The 16,450-nt window shown below is 37.7% G+C and overlaps 1 protein-coding gene across 2 annotated transcripts in view; it reads right to left on the minus strand.

Moving 5' to 3' along the window:
* Positions 1-1,629: 1,629 nt before the first annotated feature.
* The window catches only part of FAM120C (family with sequence similarity 120C), a 138,836-nt gene continuing 124,015 nt past the window's right edge, over positions 1,630-16,450 (minus strand). Inside the window, exons 11-16 of one of the 2 annotated variants that reach the window (XM_003802720.3) lie at positions 13,228-13,342; positions 10,803-11,012; positions 9,239-9,440; positions 7,231-7,369; positions 6,509-6,563; positions 1,630-2,353 (exon numbers count right to left, since the gene is read on the minus strand). In XM_003802720.3, the coding sequence (XP_003802768.1) occupies positions 2,099-2,353; positions 6,509-6,563; positions 7,231-7,369; positions 9,239-9,440; positions 10,803-11,012; positions 13,228-13,342 (976 nt within the window). In that variant the 3' untranslated portion in view covers positions 1,630-2,098. Of the gene's footprint in view, positions 2,354-6,508; positions 6,564-7,214; positions 7,370-9,238; positions 9,441-10,802; positions 11,013-13,227; positions 13,343-16,450 lie in introns of both variants that reach the window. The other variant, XM_023508548.1, reaches the window with a different exon arrangement.

Raw genomic sequence — 16,450 nt, forward strand, 5'->3', positions numbered from 1 at the left:
GTCTCTACAAAAAAAAAAAAAAAAACAAAACAAACAAACAAACAAAAAAAAAACCAGCCTTCTGGTTGTCTGAAGAAAAAAATCACAAAGGACCTACAGTGGATTAAGGTCTCTCTTTCAATAAGAGAGAAGCCTACTAGAAGTTCAGTCAGTTGTATTCAAATGGGAATGATACTTCTTCGGCAAGAATATCATAAAGCCCAAAAGAAGGTATGTGAGACTAGAAACTTCAATTCCCAAGTGAAGACACAATGCTAATTTGTTTCAAGCCATATTTCCATCCCTCATACTTAAGGCTACCCAAGGAGGGAAACTGGAAATGCAAGGTTGTGTCAAGATTAATTCCAGCAGGAAGGAGCAGCCTCTTCATCCACAGCAGATACTGGCCACACAAAGGGCTGACAATATTTAACAAAATATGTCTCAAGGCCCAAGCCAATATCTTCTGAAGTCTTCCTTGCAAAGCAAATGAAAATATCTGGTAGTTAGAATGTCAATAAACAAATGAAACAATCTAGGCAAGTAAAATCGAATTGTCAATTTCCTCACACTTCTCCACTAAATCATTCCAATTATAGTCCTGTACCCTTCAGGCATTCCTGTCAATCAGTTCTATCCTGAAGCCAATTTAACCCTGAAGTTCCTGAAGATATTTCCTCCAAACTCATGACAGTCACTTCTCATAATCCTCTTTTCTCTCTAAACCTTCATAAGGAAATGCTCAACTCTTCCCAATCCCATTCCAACTTCCTATTCTCACCAAATGAGATGTGAGGTCTCTATTCAAGATTAAACTCATAATAACCTTAAGTGTTTGTTGCTCTGAACAGGAAATCTCTGGAAGTACTTTTTGTCTGATTTAGACTAGCCTATCTTCTCATAATTGTGATAGGCTATGACTTAGGATTTCAGGTTTAAAGTGTGGTCTTTTGAAATCCACCACTCTATAGCAGTGGAAGTACTTTTGGGAAATTCAGTAAATCCTCTGGGATATCAACATGTATGTATGTACCTGTATACATATGCATATATATACACACACACATTTATATATACATATATATTATACATATAGATAAATAGATCTATTTATATAAAGGGTATGTGTATGCATATAGAGATACACACATTCACATATATATCCACCCACATACCCATAAACACACACACATGCAGAGTCTTTTGAGTCCCCTGCACACTCAATTTCACTACAGTGATTCCAACCATTTCAGGGTATGGAGCAGTAAGGAATAGGTTAACTGTCCCACATCTTCTATTTTACAAACAATGTACTAGTTGAGAGGCAGGAAAAAATCTGCCCAGAACTTTTCTGACTCACTTGACTCCCCCAGTACAAAGACCATTGGTAGTTTTTGAAGTGTATAAAGTAAAAAATAAAATAAAATACAGTAAACAATACTACCTTATTTTCCTGAAAACATCTACTTATCTGTCAGGTCAGAGCTAGAGGTGGTAATACAAAATCCTGGGGTAGTTGGGCTGGAAGAGTAAGGACGGGGTGGATACTAATGATACTTATCTGTCAGGCCAGAGCTAGAGATGGTAGTACAAAATCCTGGGGTAGGTGGGCTGGGAGAGCAAGGATGGGGTGGATACTAATGATACATCATAGCCTCACCACTTCATAGAGAAAAAAGAAAATAAGTTATGAAGCTATAGACAGCTATCCCCACAACTCCATACATTCATCACGTAAATCTGCAAATAAATGTGGTGATAAATACTCAGAATCAAAGCTGGAACTTTTCTATAGGATGTTACATGATGATACCTAATTTCTGACGTTACTGCCTTCCCAGGGAGATAAAGAGAATATTGGTGCTTTATATTGAATTTGAGAATAGGAGCTAGTGTTGTTCTCATTAATTTTTGGCCAGAATCCCCAGAAGCATATCACTAAATCTAGAAGTCCAGAAAAAAACAAGGAAGGGGAAAAGATGTATACAATAGGACATCCCTCAAAATTCTGGATAAATCAAGGCTGAACATTTATATCTTCCTCTAACTTGGGCCGAAAATCACAGAAGAGCAGCAGGATTTCCCTTCTTCCTGCTCTGGTGAAGTCATCTTCAGCTTGTCATTTCTCTTTCTGTGGTGCCACAGTTTCTAGCTTTTGCTCCTGTAAGTGGTTCTTCTCCCCATTCTTCATAGGGAGGTAGTGGTTACTATTATTATACACGTTGCTGTCTCTGGATAAGGCACATTGTGATGGGGCTGGAAGATGATGATCACTCTTCTCTTCCTTGATCAATGTGCCATTGTTTCCATTTACCTGTGAGCAAGATTTCCCTTGATGAAACTCCAGGGATTTAGAGACTCCATCTGAAGAGCTCTGTCAAAAACAGAGATACTCAGTAAAACCAGTAAGCCCAAACTGGCTGACCCTTCCTAAGCATGTTCACAAGGTAGCCTGAGGAAGTTGCTTCAGTTCTTCAAAAACAACAGAAAACCTACAGCTTGCACTGTCCTAAGAACTTACAGTGACAATAGATGGACCTAACTACAATTCAATGGAAATGACAACACTGATAATGACATAGCTACCATTCACAAAACTATGTTTTTCTAATAATTATAGGAACGCTAAATGGTAGATATTATGATCCCCCATTTTCAGACGAGGAAGCTGAGGCTCAGGAAGATTAAAGTAACTTGCTCAAGGACACCTAAATAGAAAGTCATAGGGCTAGGATTCCATTCCTGGTCAGTCAGCCCCTAAAGTCCATTTCCTTAACTGCCATGCAATGAGATCATATGCAGACAATTAGATATGCAAATTAAAGGAGAACAAAAAAAAAAACAAATAAAGATCTATGTGCAACGTTTCACAGAATCCTTCATAACTAAAAACACTCACCTATTTATCTTTTTTGTTATGGTTTTGCTTTGGTTTTAATTTTAACTTTTGTAGAGATAGGGTCTCACTCTGTTGCCCAGGCTACAGTGCATTGGTACTATAATAGCTTACTGTAACCTTGAGCTCCTGGGCTCAAGCAACCCTCCTGCCTCAGCCTTACCGAGTATCTGGGATTATAGGTACACACCACCACATCCAGCTTGTTTTTCATTTAATCCCAGGAATGTGACTGCTAGTGCTAATGATATGAACTATATTACTTTGCAGTGCAGTGTTGGCTCTCAATGAATGTTATTAGGAATAATAATAGCTTCTGATTACTAAGTAGTTAGACATGGCACATCCCCTGTTGTTCTTCTTATAGATAAGACAATTGAGGCTCAAAAAACTAAAATGACTTTAATTAAATCTTCATAACAACACTTCAAGGTAGATTCCAACTGTTCAATTTTGTAAATGAGGAAACTAGGGCACAGAGAGTCTAAGTAACTTGCCTAAGGTCACAGAACTGCTAAGTGGCAGAGCCATATTCAAAGATCATTTGGCTCCAACATATACAACATGGAGGCTACTATGAAGTATTGCCCAAGAACCTAGAAGTAAAACTAGTAAACATCTACACAATTAACAGAATGAGCCGCTTGAGGGAGTCAAAAAGGAAATCAAAACATTATAAATGAATGACTTAAGAACTTAATAACAGGCTGAGTGTGGTGGCTCACACTATAATACTAGCACTCTAAAAGGCCAAGGCAGTGGACTGCTTGAGCTCAGAAGTTTGAGACCAGCCTGAACAGGAGTGAGATCTTATCTCTACTAAATAAAAAAAATAAGAATTTTTTTTTAATAAGACAAAAAGTAAAAAGAAAGAAAAATTAGCTAGGCATCATATAGTCCCAGCTACTTGGGAGGCTGAGAATCTCTTGAGCTCAAGAGTTTGAGGTTATAGTGAGATATAACACGAGAACACTGTACCCTGGGCAACAAAGTGAGACTCTGTCTCAAAAAAAGAAAAAGCAACAAGAATTTCAGAACATATAAAACTCTAGTGCCCAGGAATGATCTCAAGAAGACAGGACTACAGTGCAAGCAGATTTAATAAACTACAACAATTAATTATCAAATATTCTGGAAAGAGGGTGACTAAATTGAAAAAAAAAGGAAAATCAACAAGGAAGTCAGTAATATTTATACTCAGGGAAAATGCCTTAGCTAAAAGCAAAGTCAAAATGAGAATATCTGGGACAGCACCTGTGGCTCAAGGGAGTAGGGCACCAGCCCCATATGCAGAAGGTAGCAGGTTCAAACCCAGCCCTGGCCAAAAAAAAAAAAAAAAAAAAAGAGGATGTCCTTGGCTGGGAAACCTCTAGAATAGATAACAGTATCTATAGCAATCTTAGCGAAGAGATCACCTATCATACCTTATTTTCTTTCTCTTTCCTTATCTACTTCCTTCATAGGTTCCTATAAAGGATTCAGTGAGACACTCCATGTAGAACACTTAGAACATGTTATGTTTGGTATGTTTACTCAATAAATGCTACCTAATATCATTGTTCTGATTCCATGCCCTCAAGCAAACTTCTGATAATATGGCATTTCTTACAGCTTGCCTTTAGAGAAAGAAAGCTATAGCAGTACTGGTTAAGAGTATTAATATCAAAGTCAGTCAGAGCTGAGTCTCATTCTTATTTCTAACAATTAGAGTTGTTATACTGTAGTGGAATCAACGTAACATAGGGTTTTGGAATCAGTTAGCTCAAGCTGGAATGTCAACTCTGATAATGACTTGATGGATAATTTGGGGCAAGAAACTTCATTCTTTAAGCCTCAGCTTCCTGCTATTTAAAATAGGGAATAATGGCCAGGGACAGTGGCTCCTATAATGGAGTGGAGTACCTATAATCCTAGTACTCTGAAAGACCAAGGTAAGAAAATCACTTGCACTCAGGAATTCGAGATCAGCATGAGCAAGAGTAAGAGCCCATCTCTACTAAAAACAGAAAAATTAGCTAGCCATCATGGTGGGCACCTATAGTCCCACCTACTTAGGAGGCTGAGGCAGAAAGATCATTTGAACCCAGGAGTTTGAGGTTGCTGTGAGTTAGGCTGATGCTACAGCACTCTAGCCTGGGGAACAGAGTGAGACTCTTTCTTAAAAAAAGAAAAATAGGAAACAATAAGAAAATAGGTAAAATACTTCACAGGGTATTTATGTGGTTTCAATGAACTCATCTATTTATAAGAGTGACTGGAGGCCGGTCTAAAGGTAGTGAGTTGTTTCAGTTCGCAATCAGTTATAGACAAAACTCCTTATTCTACTTTTTCCTCCCTTCTCATTACTACACTTTACTAGTAAGGAAAAACAAAAGAATGACTAGAAAAGCATGAGTGTACAATATTTATAATAATTATTTCTTCTTCACTTTTCCTTATTATAGATCAGAATTTTATCTGTTACTCCCTTTGTCCCCTCTCCCCCTTAGCCATATCCATACCTATTTCTAGGATCTTAGTGTGATTCAACTACTGAGAGATGAATCTACTCTTACTGTACCAAATATAAGAGGTTTTTCATACTGCATGCCTGATGATCAGACCCTGAATCTTATCAGTCATTAATTCATCAAAGTTATACCATTTTCTGGGATCCTACCTGGGTGACTAGCTTCCTTCCTAGGTGTAATCCTTTTTACCTTACTGAGCAGTTTTTCGAAAAAGCTGAGAAGCTTTGAAAGAAGGACAAAGTCACTGCTCTTTAGGTTTGGAGTGCATTATAAAATGCTTTGTGTGGTGAATTTGCTATTATAGTTTTATTTTTGGCTGAAAATAATATTAAAGCAAATTTATCTTCTTTGAGAAAACGTTAGACAATGAAGGTTAACATGGATGTAGTGAGAGCTGCCAAGCTCTCTATATAGGAGGAGAGTAAATTTAGGATTGAGAACTGATGTCAAAATTGCCTAGAATTAGAGACTGCATATAAAATGTCTGAAAAGGGCTTGGTAAAAGTAGGTACTCAATAAATACAGTTTGAGTCCCATATAAGAATGGGGAACACTAGAAGAATAGATTCACATAGTCTATATTTGAGGTGGAAAAAGGGGCATGTCTAATGAGAATCAGTGAGAGCTGGAATATAATTCAAGGCATAAATCAGAAGAAAGTTTAAGACCTTTCTGAGTCACAAAGAATAAGCACAATGGTAATGTTCCACTTGCTCATATTCAGCAAAGGCAAAAGCCCGATTTTCTAAGCATCTCTGGTGGCCCCGCAGAAACTCAGGCATGCTGTAGTCAATCTAACTGTTATCTTCACTCTGGCCCCTTTCTGGCTACATGTAGCACATACTATGCCAGGTATAGGTCTTCAAGACACAGTACCTGGTTTCTATATTGTGGTCTCACTCAAAGAAAAGGATAAGATTCTGCAGCCCTATGGGAACAGATTTAGGCAGACTAACCCTCACTAGACTTCTAGAGAGCAGGCCAATGAAATCAAATGCCTGCAGAAGCTGTGAAGGTTCCCTGAGCAGCTTGGGTTTCCATACTTGATCTGATCTCTTGCAATTTATCTGAAAAGGCAAGAGGCTTCAAACAGAAGTGAGATAATCTCAAAAAAGGTACTTACTTGTTTATTTCCTTTTTTGTGCCCTTTGGATCCTCTACCAGTCTGTTTTGCATGCCTTTAGTAAGTGGGAGAAAAAGTGGTCATAAGAAACATATAAAGCCTACTTCCTCAAATTCACTTGGTTAACTATTTATCTCCTCTAGAAAGTTTGACCCTCCTCTATGTTACCGTTGCAAACTTCTATCTCTGGCATTTCTACATTATACTGAACTGCCATGTCCTGTGTTCGGCTCTAGGACAAAAAACTCTTTTGTCAAGGAAGGACAACTAAACTGAAAACTGGCTTTAGGGAAAGTTAGGCTGGGTGCAATGGTTCATGCCTGTAATCCTAGCACTCTGGGAGGCCAAGGCAGGTGGATCCCTTGAGCTCAGGAGTTCAGGACCAGCCAGAGTAAGAGTGAGACCCCATCTCTACTAAAAATAGAAAAATTAGTTGGGCATTGTGATGGTCAACTGTAGTAGTCCCAGCTACTTGGGAAGCTGAAGCAGGAAGATCACTTGAATCCAGGAGTTTGAGGTTGCTGGGAGGTAGGTTGATGCCACAGCACTCTAGTGCATTCTCTCTCTCTCTCTCTCTCTCTCTCTCACACACACACACACACACACACACTCAGGAAAGTTAGTTAATACCTTTTACCTTAATATAAGGATTCAGTGACTGGGCATTTTCCCAAAGGAATCTTGATTTATACTAGTACATACCAACCTATTTGAATACATACCCCTTTCCTGGCCCACCAACAGAAACAACTTGGATGCCAAAGGATCCTTGGCCTCTGGAGGATCTGCTGCCTGCCCACTGGCCCACAACCATTCCAGCAATCTCCAGTTTTCCTCCTTGAGGTGGGATTGAATGGAGACCTTTCAACAGAGGAAGAGTATCAGTAATGAATGCTATGTACAAGGGAAGATAAGAGGTTGAACTAAAGATCCTACAGCCTACCTACTCTGCCTATTTCCTTTTCTCTCTGATAAAAGACTGTGATAACAATAAGAGGTTATGATTTAAGTGAATTTAAGGGGAGGACTTTGAAGATATGTACACTATACACACCTACATTAGCAAATGAGGTATGGGTGATTAATGTTTTAACTACAGAGTCTGGCATGTGGTAGAAATTCAGTATTTTTCAAGATAATAAATGTCTTAAAATCTAGTTATTGGAAAATTATAGGCCAAAACCACTTTTAATACAAATATGCATCACTATACACTGTAGGATTAGCCAAACAACCAAACTAAATTGAAAATAATAAAACTAAACTAACAGTAATTTATAATTAAAAAGCAAGAATGGTTAGAACCAAAGCCAGTTCAAGACAAGATGGCAAAGTATTACCTTAAAACAGAGGAAATTTCAACTATGTATGTGAACTTACAAGTATAGTTGAGTTTTGTAATTAACTACAAAAGTAAGCATTCAAGAATAAGGAGTTCTAGTGGGCTTTTAATTTTAGTTTATGGAAAAAAACCAAATGTCAATAATCCTTAACTCATTTAGCAGGTTGTTAGTAAATATCTCTTTGCTCATATAAAAGTTTAGAGTCCAAGAAACGGGGGTGCTAGGTACTCCTAAGAGAGATAAGAAACACTTGCATTCAGGGATCCTACTGTGGCCTTTTGGGAGGCAAGAAGCTCTTTGTTAATCACCAATAACTGGAGATCAAGCATCACTGGCAGCTGGAGCATTGGTGACCTCTGGAGAATTACGCCTTAATTAAGGCTGCTTTCTGAGATTTACATAATAGAATAAACACACAAAGAACCAGAGAAGGGATCTCTAAAGTCATCTGAAAGAGATAAAATAGCTGTTCCCCTGGATGTAATAATTGATCATTACTTGACTGAACAGGGAGTGATCAGAGTAGACTTTCATGCCGCTAATCTGGTCCCAACCTTAATCTAAATACCCATTCTGAATTTTTTGACATTGAAAAACTAACTTCACCTTTTAGCTTTATTATGTTTAAAATAAAGAGCAATAGACAACAAATACCTTCAACCATATTAGTAACACCCTCAGCCAATCACAGAATCTTGCTATTTCATTTAAAAACATCCCCATTAAAATACCCTGTTTCACCAGGGGACAGGTTGTTGGAATTATCAGGATAAAGTATCTGAGCTTCCTAAGCTTGACTATCTACTTACGGTTAAGTGGTAGCTCAGGTGTCACTATAATTTATACACATGTGTATATGTATGCATGTATTTGTATATGTGTTTGTATGTATGTATTTGTTTTCCTCACTAAACTACAATCCTCTGAGGGCATGGACAGTTACTTTATTTCTCTCCATGCTTCTAGAGCTGAAGGTAGAGAATATGTCAGGTCTACCCCCAGAGTGGAAATGTTTACCTCAAACTATCATCATCTAATAACACTGGCCATTTATTCCCATTGCTCTTCTTGCGTGCATCTGCCTGTAGTTCATATGAGCTTTAGTTATAAAAAGTAATCAAGTGGCTTCTGGTTTCCCCATTAGTCACTTCATGATTTTGGTGGGTGAGAGTCAAATCCCTGGGGACCACCAACCAACCACCTCTGTGAAAAGTGTCATAGAAGATGTCAAAATGGACACTGTTCTTCACACTACTACTACACAGCACAGAAAGTAAATGAGGTAAGATATATGTGAAACTTTTGCTTGTATATCTGGCAATAATTACTGGGTGGGTTATTATGAAATAAACTGAGGATGGCAAATACCTCATTCTTAGGTACCGACCTGGAAATCCCCGGCTCCTTCCTTGAGGGGAAGGTGGTATGGACCCCATGGCTCGGGAATAAAGTGAAACAGGGTAGAGAGAGGGTACTATGGGAGACAAAAAAGTAGGTGATGGAAGTAGAGCAGAAGGCAGTGGATGATTCATGTTGACTCCTTCAAGGATACTCTGTCTCATCTTTTCCACTTTGGTTGCCAGGTCAACCTTCCAATGAGGAACAGAATAATAATACAGCTACCATTTTTGAAACTTCTCCCATGTTTCAGGCACAGTATTATATTGAGAAATCTAGGTATAGTCTCACAATTCCATTTCCATTAAGGAACTGAAGCCAACAGTTAAATGATTTAAGGCTACATACTCAGGAAGCCTATATATCACCAAAGCCCCCACTCTCTCTACATGCTATCATATTAGTTCTGACCAAGGCTTCTGAGGTACATTGGCTAAGTCAAGGAAGACAAATATAACAATAAGGATTTACTCATGATCTATTACATAGTCAGCATTGGGATGGATCATTTTTAAAAGGAGAGATAATAGAATTAGTTAAAAGAGAGAAGAAAATCTGACAAATTCTAAGCCTTTTAACTTTCTCCACTATAGGGATCAGAGACCTTGAGCTCTATTCAGGATAAATCTATACCTCTAGTCCAGAGGTCAGAAAATTTCTGAAAAGGGCCAGATAGTAAATATTTTAGGCTATATAGGCCACATTGTTTATCGTAACTATTCATTCTTGCCATTGTAGTATAAACACAGTCATAGACAGTATAGAAGTGAATGAATGCAACTATGTTCCAATAAAATGTTATTTAGAAAAACATAGGTTTCTCAGACTTTGGACTTTACCTTACAAACACAAATAATGTAACCTAGGTATGTACCTTCATATTAATCCAAAATTTAAAAAAAATTGATAAAAGAAAAACAGGGGGTGGGCTGTATTACAAGAAACAAAAGGCAGACTGGGTAGTTTGCTGACCTCTGCTCTAGTCCCTTAGCTTATTCCCCCCAAAATGGATAAAGGAGGAAGTAAGATTTCCTTTTCCTGACCTTCCCAGGGTTTCATTTTTAAAAATTCTCTGCTTTTACTCTGTATATACTTTATGACCCTCTTCTAGTTCCAAATATAGTCCTTTATAAAAATATCATCATTTTCAAGAGGGACTTTACATTGTACATCAAATCAGCACATTGTACCCCATAAATACATTAATGTACATAGTTATGATTTAATAAAGAAAAAAAAATTCCTAAGAGTTAGAGGAAAGACATATAGTATATCTGAGTATTCCATGGGGAAGAAATACTTGGGAGTAAAAAAAAGAATATGAAAATTTTAAGCTCATGAAAAAACTTTCCAATATGTGATTTTATAACATGTACATGCCAGACTATGGGACTTAAGGGCCATTGTCTGACTCTAAGTTAGGTTAAGGTCAGACACATTCTCCTGATTTTGTTCCTTCATTCTCCAATGTCTATGCTCCTTTTCCCTCCCTGATCATTTATCCCCATAGCAAATCAGAACTTGCCCTTAGCATCTACCCCACATACTGATACCTGGCCATCACAGAGCTCAATCAGGGATACTCGCTCTTGGCCTGCTTTAATTAGCTTGCTTTGGAACAGCTTGCCATCAAAGTAAATCCAGGGGCAGCAGTGTTCCCAAGGGACTGGTTGGCCACAGGCATCATTAGCAAACAGAGCTGTGTCTACCCCACTCATGAAGAGGGCAGCAAGCTGGATCCCTCGAGCATCCAGTTTCTCAATCTGAAATTATCACAGAGGAAAAATTACTCCTAAGAAATTATGATTATTGATAAGGTTTACACTTATTCTTATCATGTTGATTCTTCTAGCTAAATCTGAACATGTTGTCCTTCAATATAGACATTAGAGTACACAAGAAGCTTCTATCTATGAGATGATTTGAAAGGTACTCATCACAACATTAAAAAGAAATATTAATTTTTTGCCCATCAAATTAGAAAAAAATTCAAAAAGTAAAGACCAAAAGAATACTCAATGCTGACAAAGATGCAGTAAAATAAACAGGCATTCACATAAATCTGGTAAGGAATGCATATTACAATTAAATAATATGTATCAAGAACCTTGAGAATGTTCACATTTGTTGACTCAGAAATTTTAATTTTAAGAATTTATTCTTGGCCAGGCTCACACCTGTAATCCTAACACTTTGGGAGGCTGAGGTGGGTGGATTGTCTGAGCTCAGGAGGACAAGACCAGCTTGAGCAAGAGCAAAACTCCATCTCTACTAAAAATAGAAAAACTAGCTGGGCATTCTGGCAGGTGTCTGTAGTTCCAGATAATTGGGAGGCTATGGCACGAGGATCTTTTGAACCTAAGAGTTTGAGGTTGCTGTGAACTATAATGCCATGATACTCTACCCAGGATGGCAGAGTGAGATTCTGTCTTAAAATATATATATATATTCTATGTAAATAGAGATGTGAATAAAGCTCTATGCATACTATAACACTGCACATAATAAGGAAAAATTGGAAACAATCTAAATCACCAACATTATAATAATTAAATAATACTCAGGGTGGTGCCTGTGGCTCAAAGGAGTAAGGCGCCGGCCCCATATGCCACAAGTGGCGGGTTCAAACCCAGCTCCAGCCAAAAACTGCAAAAAAAAAAAAAGAAAAAAAAATAATACTCAAACATCCATATGAAAGCTATTATTTACTAATTTTTTTTTGAGTTAGAGTCTCACTTTATTACCCTTGATAGAGTGCCATGGCATCATAGCTCACAGCAACATCAAACTCTTGGGCTCAAGTGATCTTCTTGCTACAGTTTTTCATTTTTAGTAGAGATAGGGTCTCATTATTGTTCAGGCTGGTTTCTAACTCCTGAGCTCAAGCAATCCACCCACTTTGGCCTCAAAGAATACTAGGATTATAGGCATGAATGAGCCACCACACCTGGCCTTTACTAAAGTTTTTTAAGACAAACAAAACATGTGCTGTATTAAATGAAAAAGCACATAAATAATATCTCAACTATGTAAAAAATGCATGATAAAGACTAGAAGAAAATTTCTACAGTGGTTATTTCGAGTTGGTATTTTAGAAGGTGGCTTCAACAGGAAAAGGGGAAGTATTTGCAAGTTTTCTCCTTGGTGTGGATAGCATGAGCAGCTGCTTTAGCACAAAGTAATACTATATTTACTGCCAATAGGAACCACTTGCTGTTTCTCTTACACTGTTTCATCTTTCTTTTAGTTGATCTAACTTAAATTAAAATTTTGTAAGTCTTATTGAACTGGATCTTCTACTTTACCCTAGGGCCTCAAAGGAGTATGGCTAGTGAAGTGGGGGCAGGAGTGTGCTCCATTAATAGTTGTGTTTACTGAGTACTTAAAATACATGAGACACTGTTTTACAGATTATTTTTCTTAACATCCTCATAATCCTATAAGCAGGGAAACTGAAGTTAGAGAAGTAATCTATCTTCTCAAGGTCATACAGATAGGTGATAATGAAGCCAGGATTCAAACTTAGGACTGACTAGCTTCAGAAGGTACCCTCTATATTACTATGTTCTATTGCCTTCAGTGGGTTACTTTTCTTCCTTATGCGTTTCTATACTTCCTCCTAATTCCCATACATATTATTAAAAGGTAGAGTAAAAATGTACTCAGGTAAGCAGAGGATACCAGGATAAGTACTATAACTCCTATAAGTACTATATCTTATAGGAGTTAGAAACCATACCTTGGTCTATGGACTGACTTATTTGCCTTGCACAATATCTGCCTTTACTGTCTATTCTCAACCATCAGTATGGGAGCAATATAGCAGGTACCACTTGTTTTTATTAATAGATACAAATATTTTATTAAATTAAATACACGAGAACTTATTCTTCCCCCAGCTCCGAGGGAAAAATAAACCCTAAAGAAGAGCTATAATCTCATAAAAGACAGAATTTCAATGAGGGTGGTTCAAATCACCTTTAGTTCTTGGAGTTGATCTGGTTCAGAAAGCTGAGTAGACACTGCCTGTGCAAGGAAGGTATCTAGCTCATGGCGATGTAGGATTCGGCCACTAGGCCACTGAACCATGTATCTGGAAAAATAAAAGCATTGTTATTAGACCATGAAAGTGCATTTATTCATGTCAAAAACACTTATTAAGCTAAGAACCTATCATGAATTGACTCTAGGCTAGGTTTTAACAATTCCAACTGAAAGAGATAAAAAAGAATTTCTGCTTTTGTTACTTATAGTCTGAATAGTAGTGGAGATAGGCACAACAAAAAAAAAAGCAAGATAATATGGTAAGTACCAAGGCAGAAGAACACACAGGGTGCTGTGAGAACACAGAAAGGGTCATGACTCTGAGGCTGAGGGAAGGAATCTTAAAAAAAGCCAGCTCAGTTTCAAATGCCCTGTAGAATTTAGGCAAAAGGTGAGGAAAGGATGTTCTAGGTTAAGCGAAGAGTATGTGTGAGGAATGTAGGTATGGCTCAGCATGATGTACCAGGTTCCATATTGCTGAAGCTAAGCATGTTTGGAGTGACAGGGGCGAGATTAGAAAATAGGCCACCAGACCATGAAGAGTCTCAAAACCAGAATTAAAGCATTTGTACCTTCATAATAAAGTTGTAGGAAAACACTTAAGCAGGAGAGTGATATTCATTGGCTCAGAGAGGAAGAGACAAGGCATGATACCAATTGAAAGGTGACTACAGCAATCTATGACCAAAGAAGAACTGAACAAAGGCACTGGCTAAGGAGATAGAGGGGGCCAGGGGACAAAGACAAGAGTTATTAAAGAGATAAAACCATAAGACTTGGTCATGGATTTTACGAGAAGAGAGTAAGATAAGGGAAGAGTCTAAGACTCTTAAAATCCTAGCTTGGGCAAATGGCTAGATGACATTGATGAGTACTTGAATTGAATGTCCATGAATTGAATATGGCTTACTGTTCTAGATACTGAGAATGTAGAAAGAGCAAGCAGGTGGAGAGGGGGTGGTAGGGGTGGGGGGAGGACAGAGAGAGGGAAAAGACAAATGAAAAAATGTATCAGTTTAAAGTTTAATGTCCTTAGTTCCCTGAAGGCCTACCAGACAATGTGCCCTTTGCCCATTCTTTCATTTTTAACCTTTCAATATTATTTTGCTGGTAAAATGTAAAGCAAAAAATAGAAGAAAAAAACAAATGCAATCACAGTAAAAGACTTTAAAATATCACTAGCAAGCTTTGACATGTAAAATATACTTAAAATACATTTAACATCACAGCAGATTTAAATAATATACTAAATAAGGTTTAAATGTTTGACTGACTTTGTACAAAGAAAACACATTCTTTTCAAGTACCATGTGAGTTCCCATTAGTTATAGGACCTTGTTTGTTTCCCTTGTTTGTCTTTATTATCTCTTGTTTATTATGAACTATCTATTATAGTACATAGCATAGAATAGGTGCAGCAAATACTTATTGGAGGATTGATAGGATGCATCAATTGGGTCATGCCAAACAAGAAAACAAAACAAAAAGGAGACCTCACCAAAAATGCATTCTCTAAAGCATATTGTACCAGTACTGACCATTGTGCAGGAAAAACTAATGTAAAGGAGCTCCTACAGGAGTCAAATATAGGAGACAGGAAAGCTACAGAAAGTCTAATATAACATAAGTGGTGTAATTTTACGACTTGAACAGATTGTTTTAGATGCTCCAGGAGAGTGACTAAATTTACCTGGGATAATCACAGAAGGCTCCACAGCAGAAGGAACAATGAATTTCCTAGGGATTGGAGATTTTTATTTGGCTTATAATGTAATGTGTATTTGAAATTTTAAATGTCATCCTAACCTTAATATAGTATGTGACAGAGTGAGTGTTCAATAAATTTTTGCAGCTTGGCGCCTGTAGTTCAAGCAGCTAGGGTGCCAGCCACATACAATGGAGCTGGCAGGTTCAAATCCAGCCTGGGTCTGCCAAAGAACAATGACAACTACAACCAAGAAAAAAAAATAGCCAGGTGTTGTGGTAGATGCCTATAGTTCTAGCTACGTGGGAAACTGAGGCAAGAGAATTGCTTAAGCCCAAGAGTTTGAGGTTGCTGTGAGCTGTGACGCCATAGTACTCAACCCAGGGTGACAGCTTGAGACTCTGTCTCAAATAAGTAAATAAATAAATTTTGCTAAACAAATGAGCCAACATCAATACATTCAAAAGAGGGACCAGGAACAGTGGCTCACACCTTTAATCCTAGCACTCTGGGAGGCCAAGTCAGGCAGATTGCCTGAGCTCAAGAATTTGAGACCAGCTGGAGGAAGAGCGAGACTCCACTTCTGAAAATAGCCAGGCACTGAGGTTGGTGCCTATAATCTCAGCTATTCTGGAGGCTGAGGCAAGAGAATCTCTTGAGCCTGAGTCTAAGGTTGCTATGGTGCCATGGCACTCTATTGGGGGTGACAAAGTGAGACTGTCTCAAAAAAAAAAAAAAAAGAAGAAAAGTAAATTCAAAAGGAAATACTAGTTACATCCTTGGAGCAGCACTGCTATTCAATTATTCTTGAATGAATTATGAGACAGAGTGCATGGTCCAATGAGTGAGAGGAGTGAGCTCATTTGGCTTAGAAATGGGACACCAAAAATAATAATACTTACTAAATAAATCAATATTTAGTGATGCTTATCATGTGTGATTTTGGAATTATATAATTTCAATGGGGATTTTCTCTGGAAAACCTAGTGTTAGTTATTTCCAAAGGAACTTCCTCAATCTCAATGACAATATGACATTTTCATTATTACTTTTTATCATTACTATTAGTAGTAGTTACATTATTATACATACCATATGCAAGCATTTTACATTCTATTTTAATATATGCCACAAACAATAAGTTACACATATGAATAACATTTACTAAAGAAGACAAACTTGAAGACTGACATTCTTGGTTCCAATCTAGGTTCCACTACTCCTTTTCTGTGTGACTCTGGGAAATTGCTTTGAACTCTATGGAATTTAGTTTGCTCATATCTAGAATGGGGATGATTCCACCTACATCTCAAAGGCTTCAATAAGTAAAAAAAAAAAAAAAGAAAGCAGGGTGGAGCCTGTTGCTCAGTGGGTAGGGTGCTGGTCACATACACCAAGGTTGGCATATCCAACTCAGCCTGGGCCAGCTAAACAACAATGACAACTGCAACA

This window comes from Otolemur garnettii, unplaced genomic scaffold, assembly GCF_000181295.1.
Source record: "Otolemur garnettii isolate 467f Iridium unplaced genomic scaffold, OtoGar3 scaffold00256, whole genome shotgun sequence".
In the NCBI taxonomy this organism is placed as follows: Eukaryota; Metazoa; Chordata; class Mammalia; order Primates; family Galagidae; genus Otolemur; species Otolemur garnettii.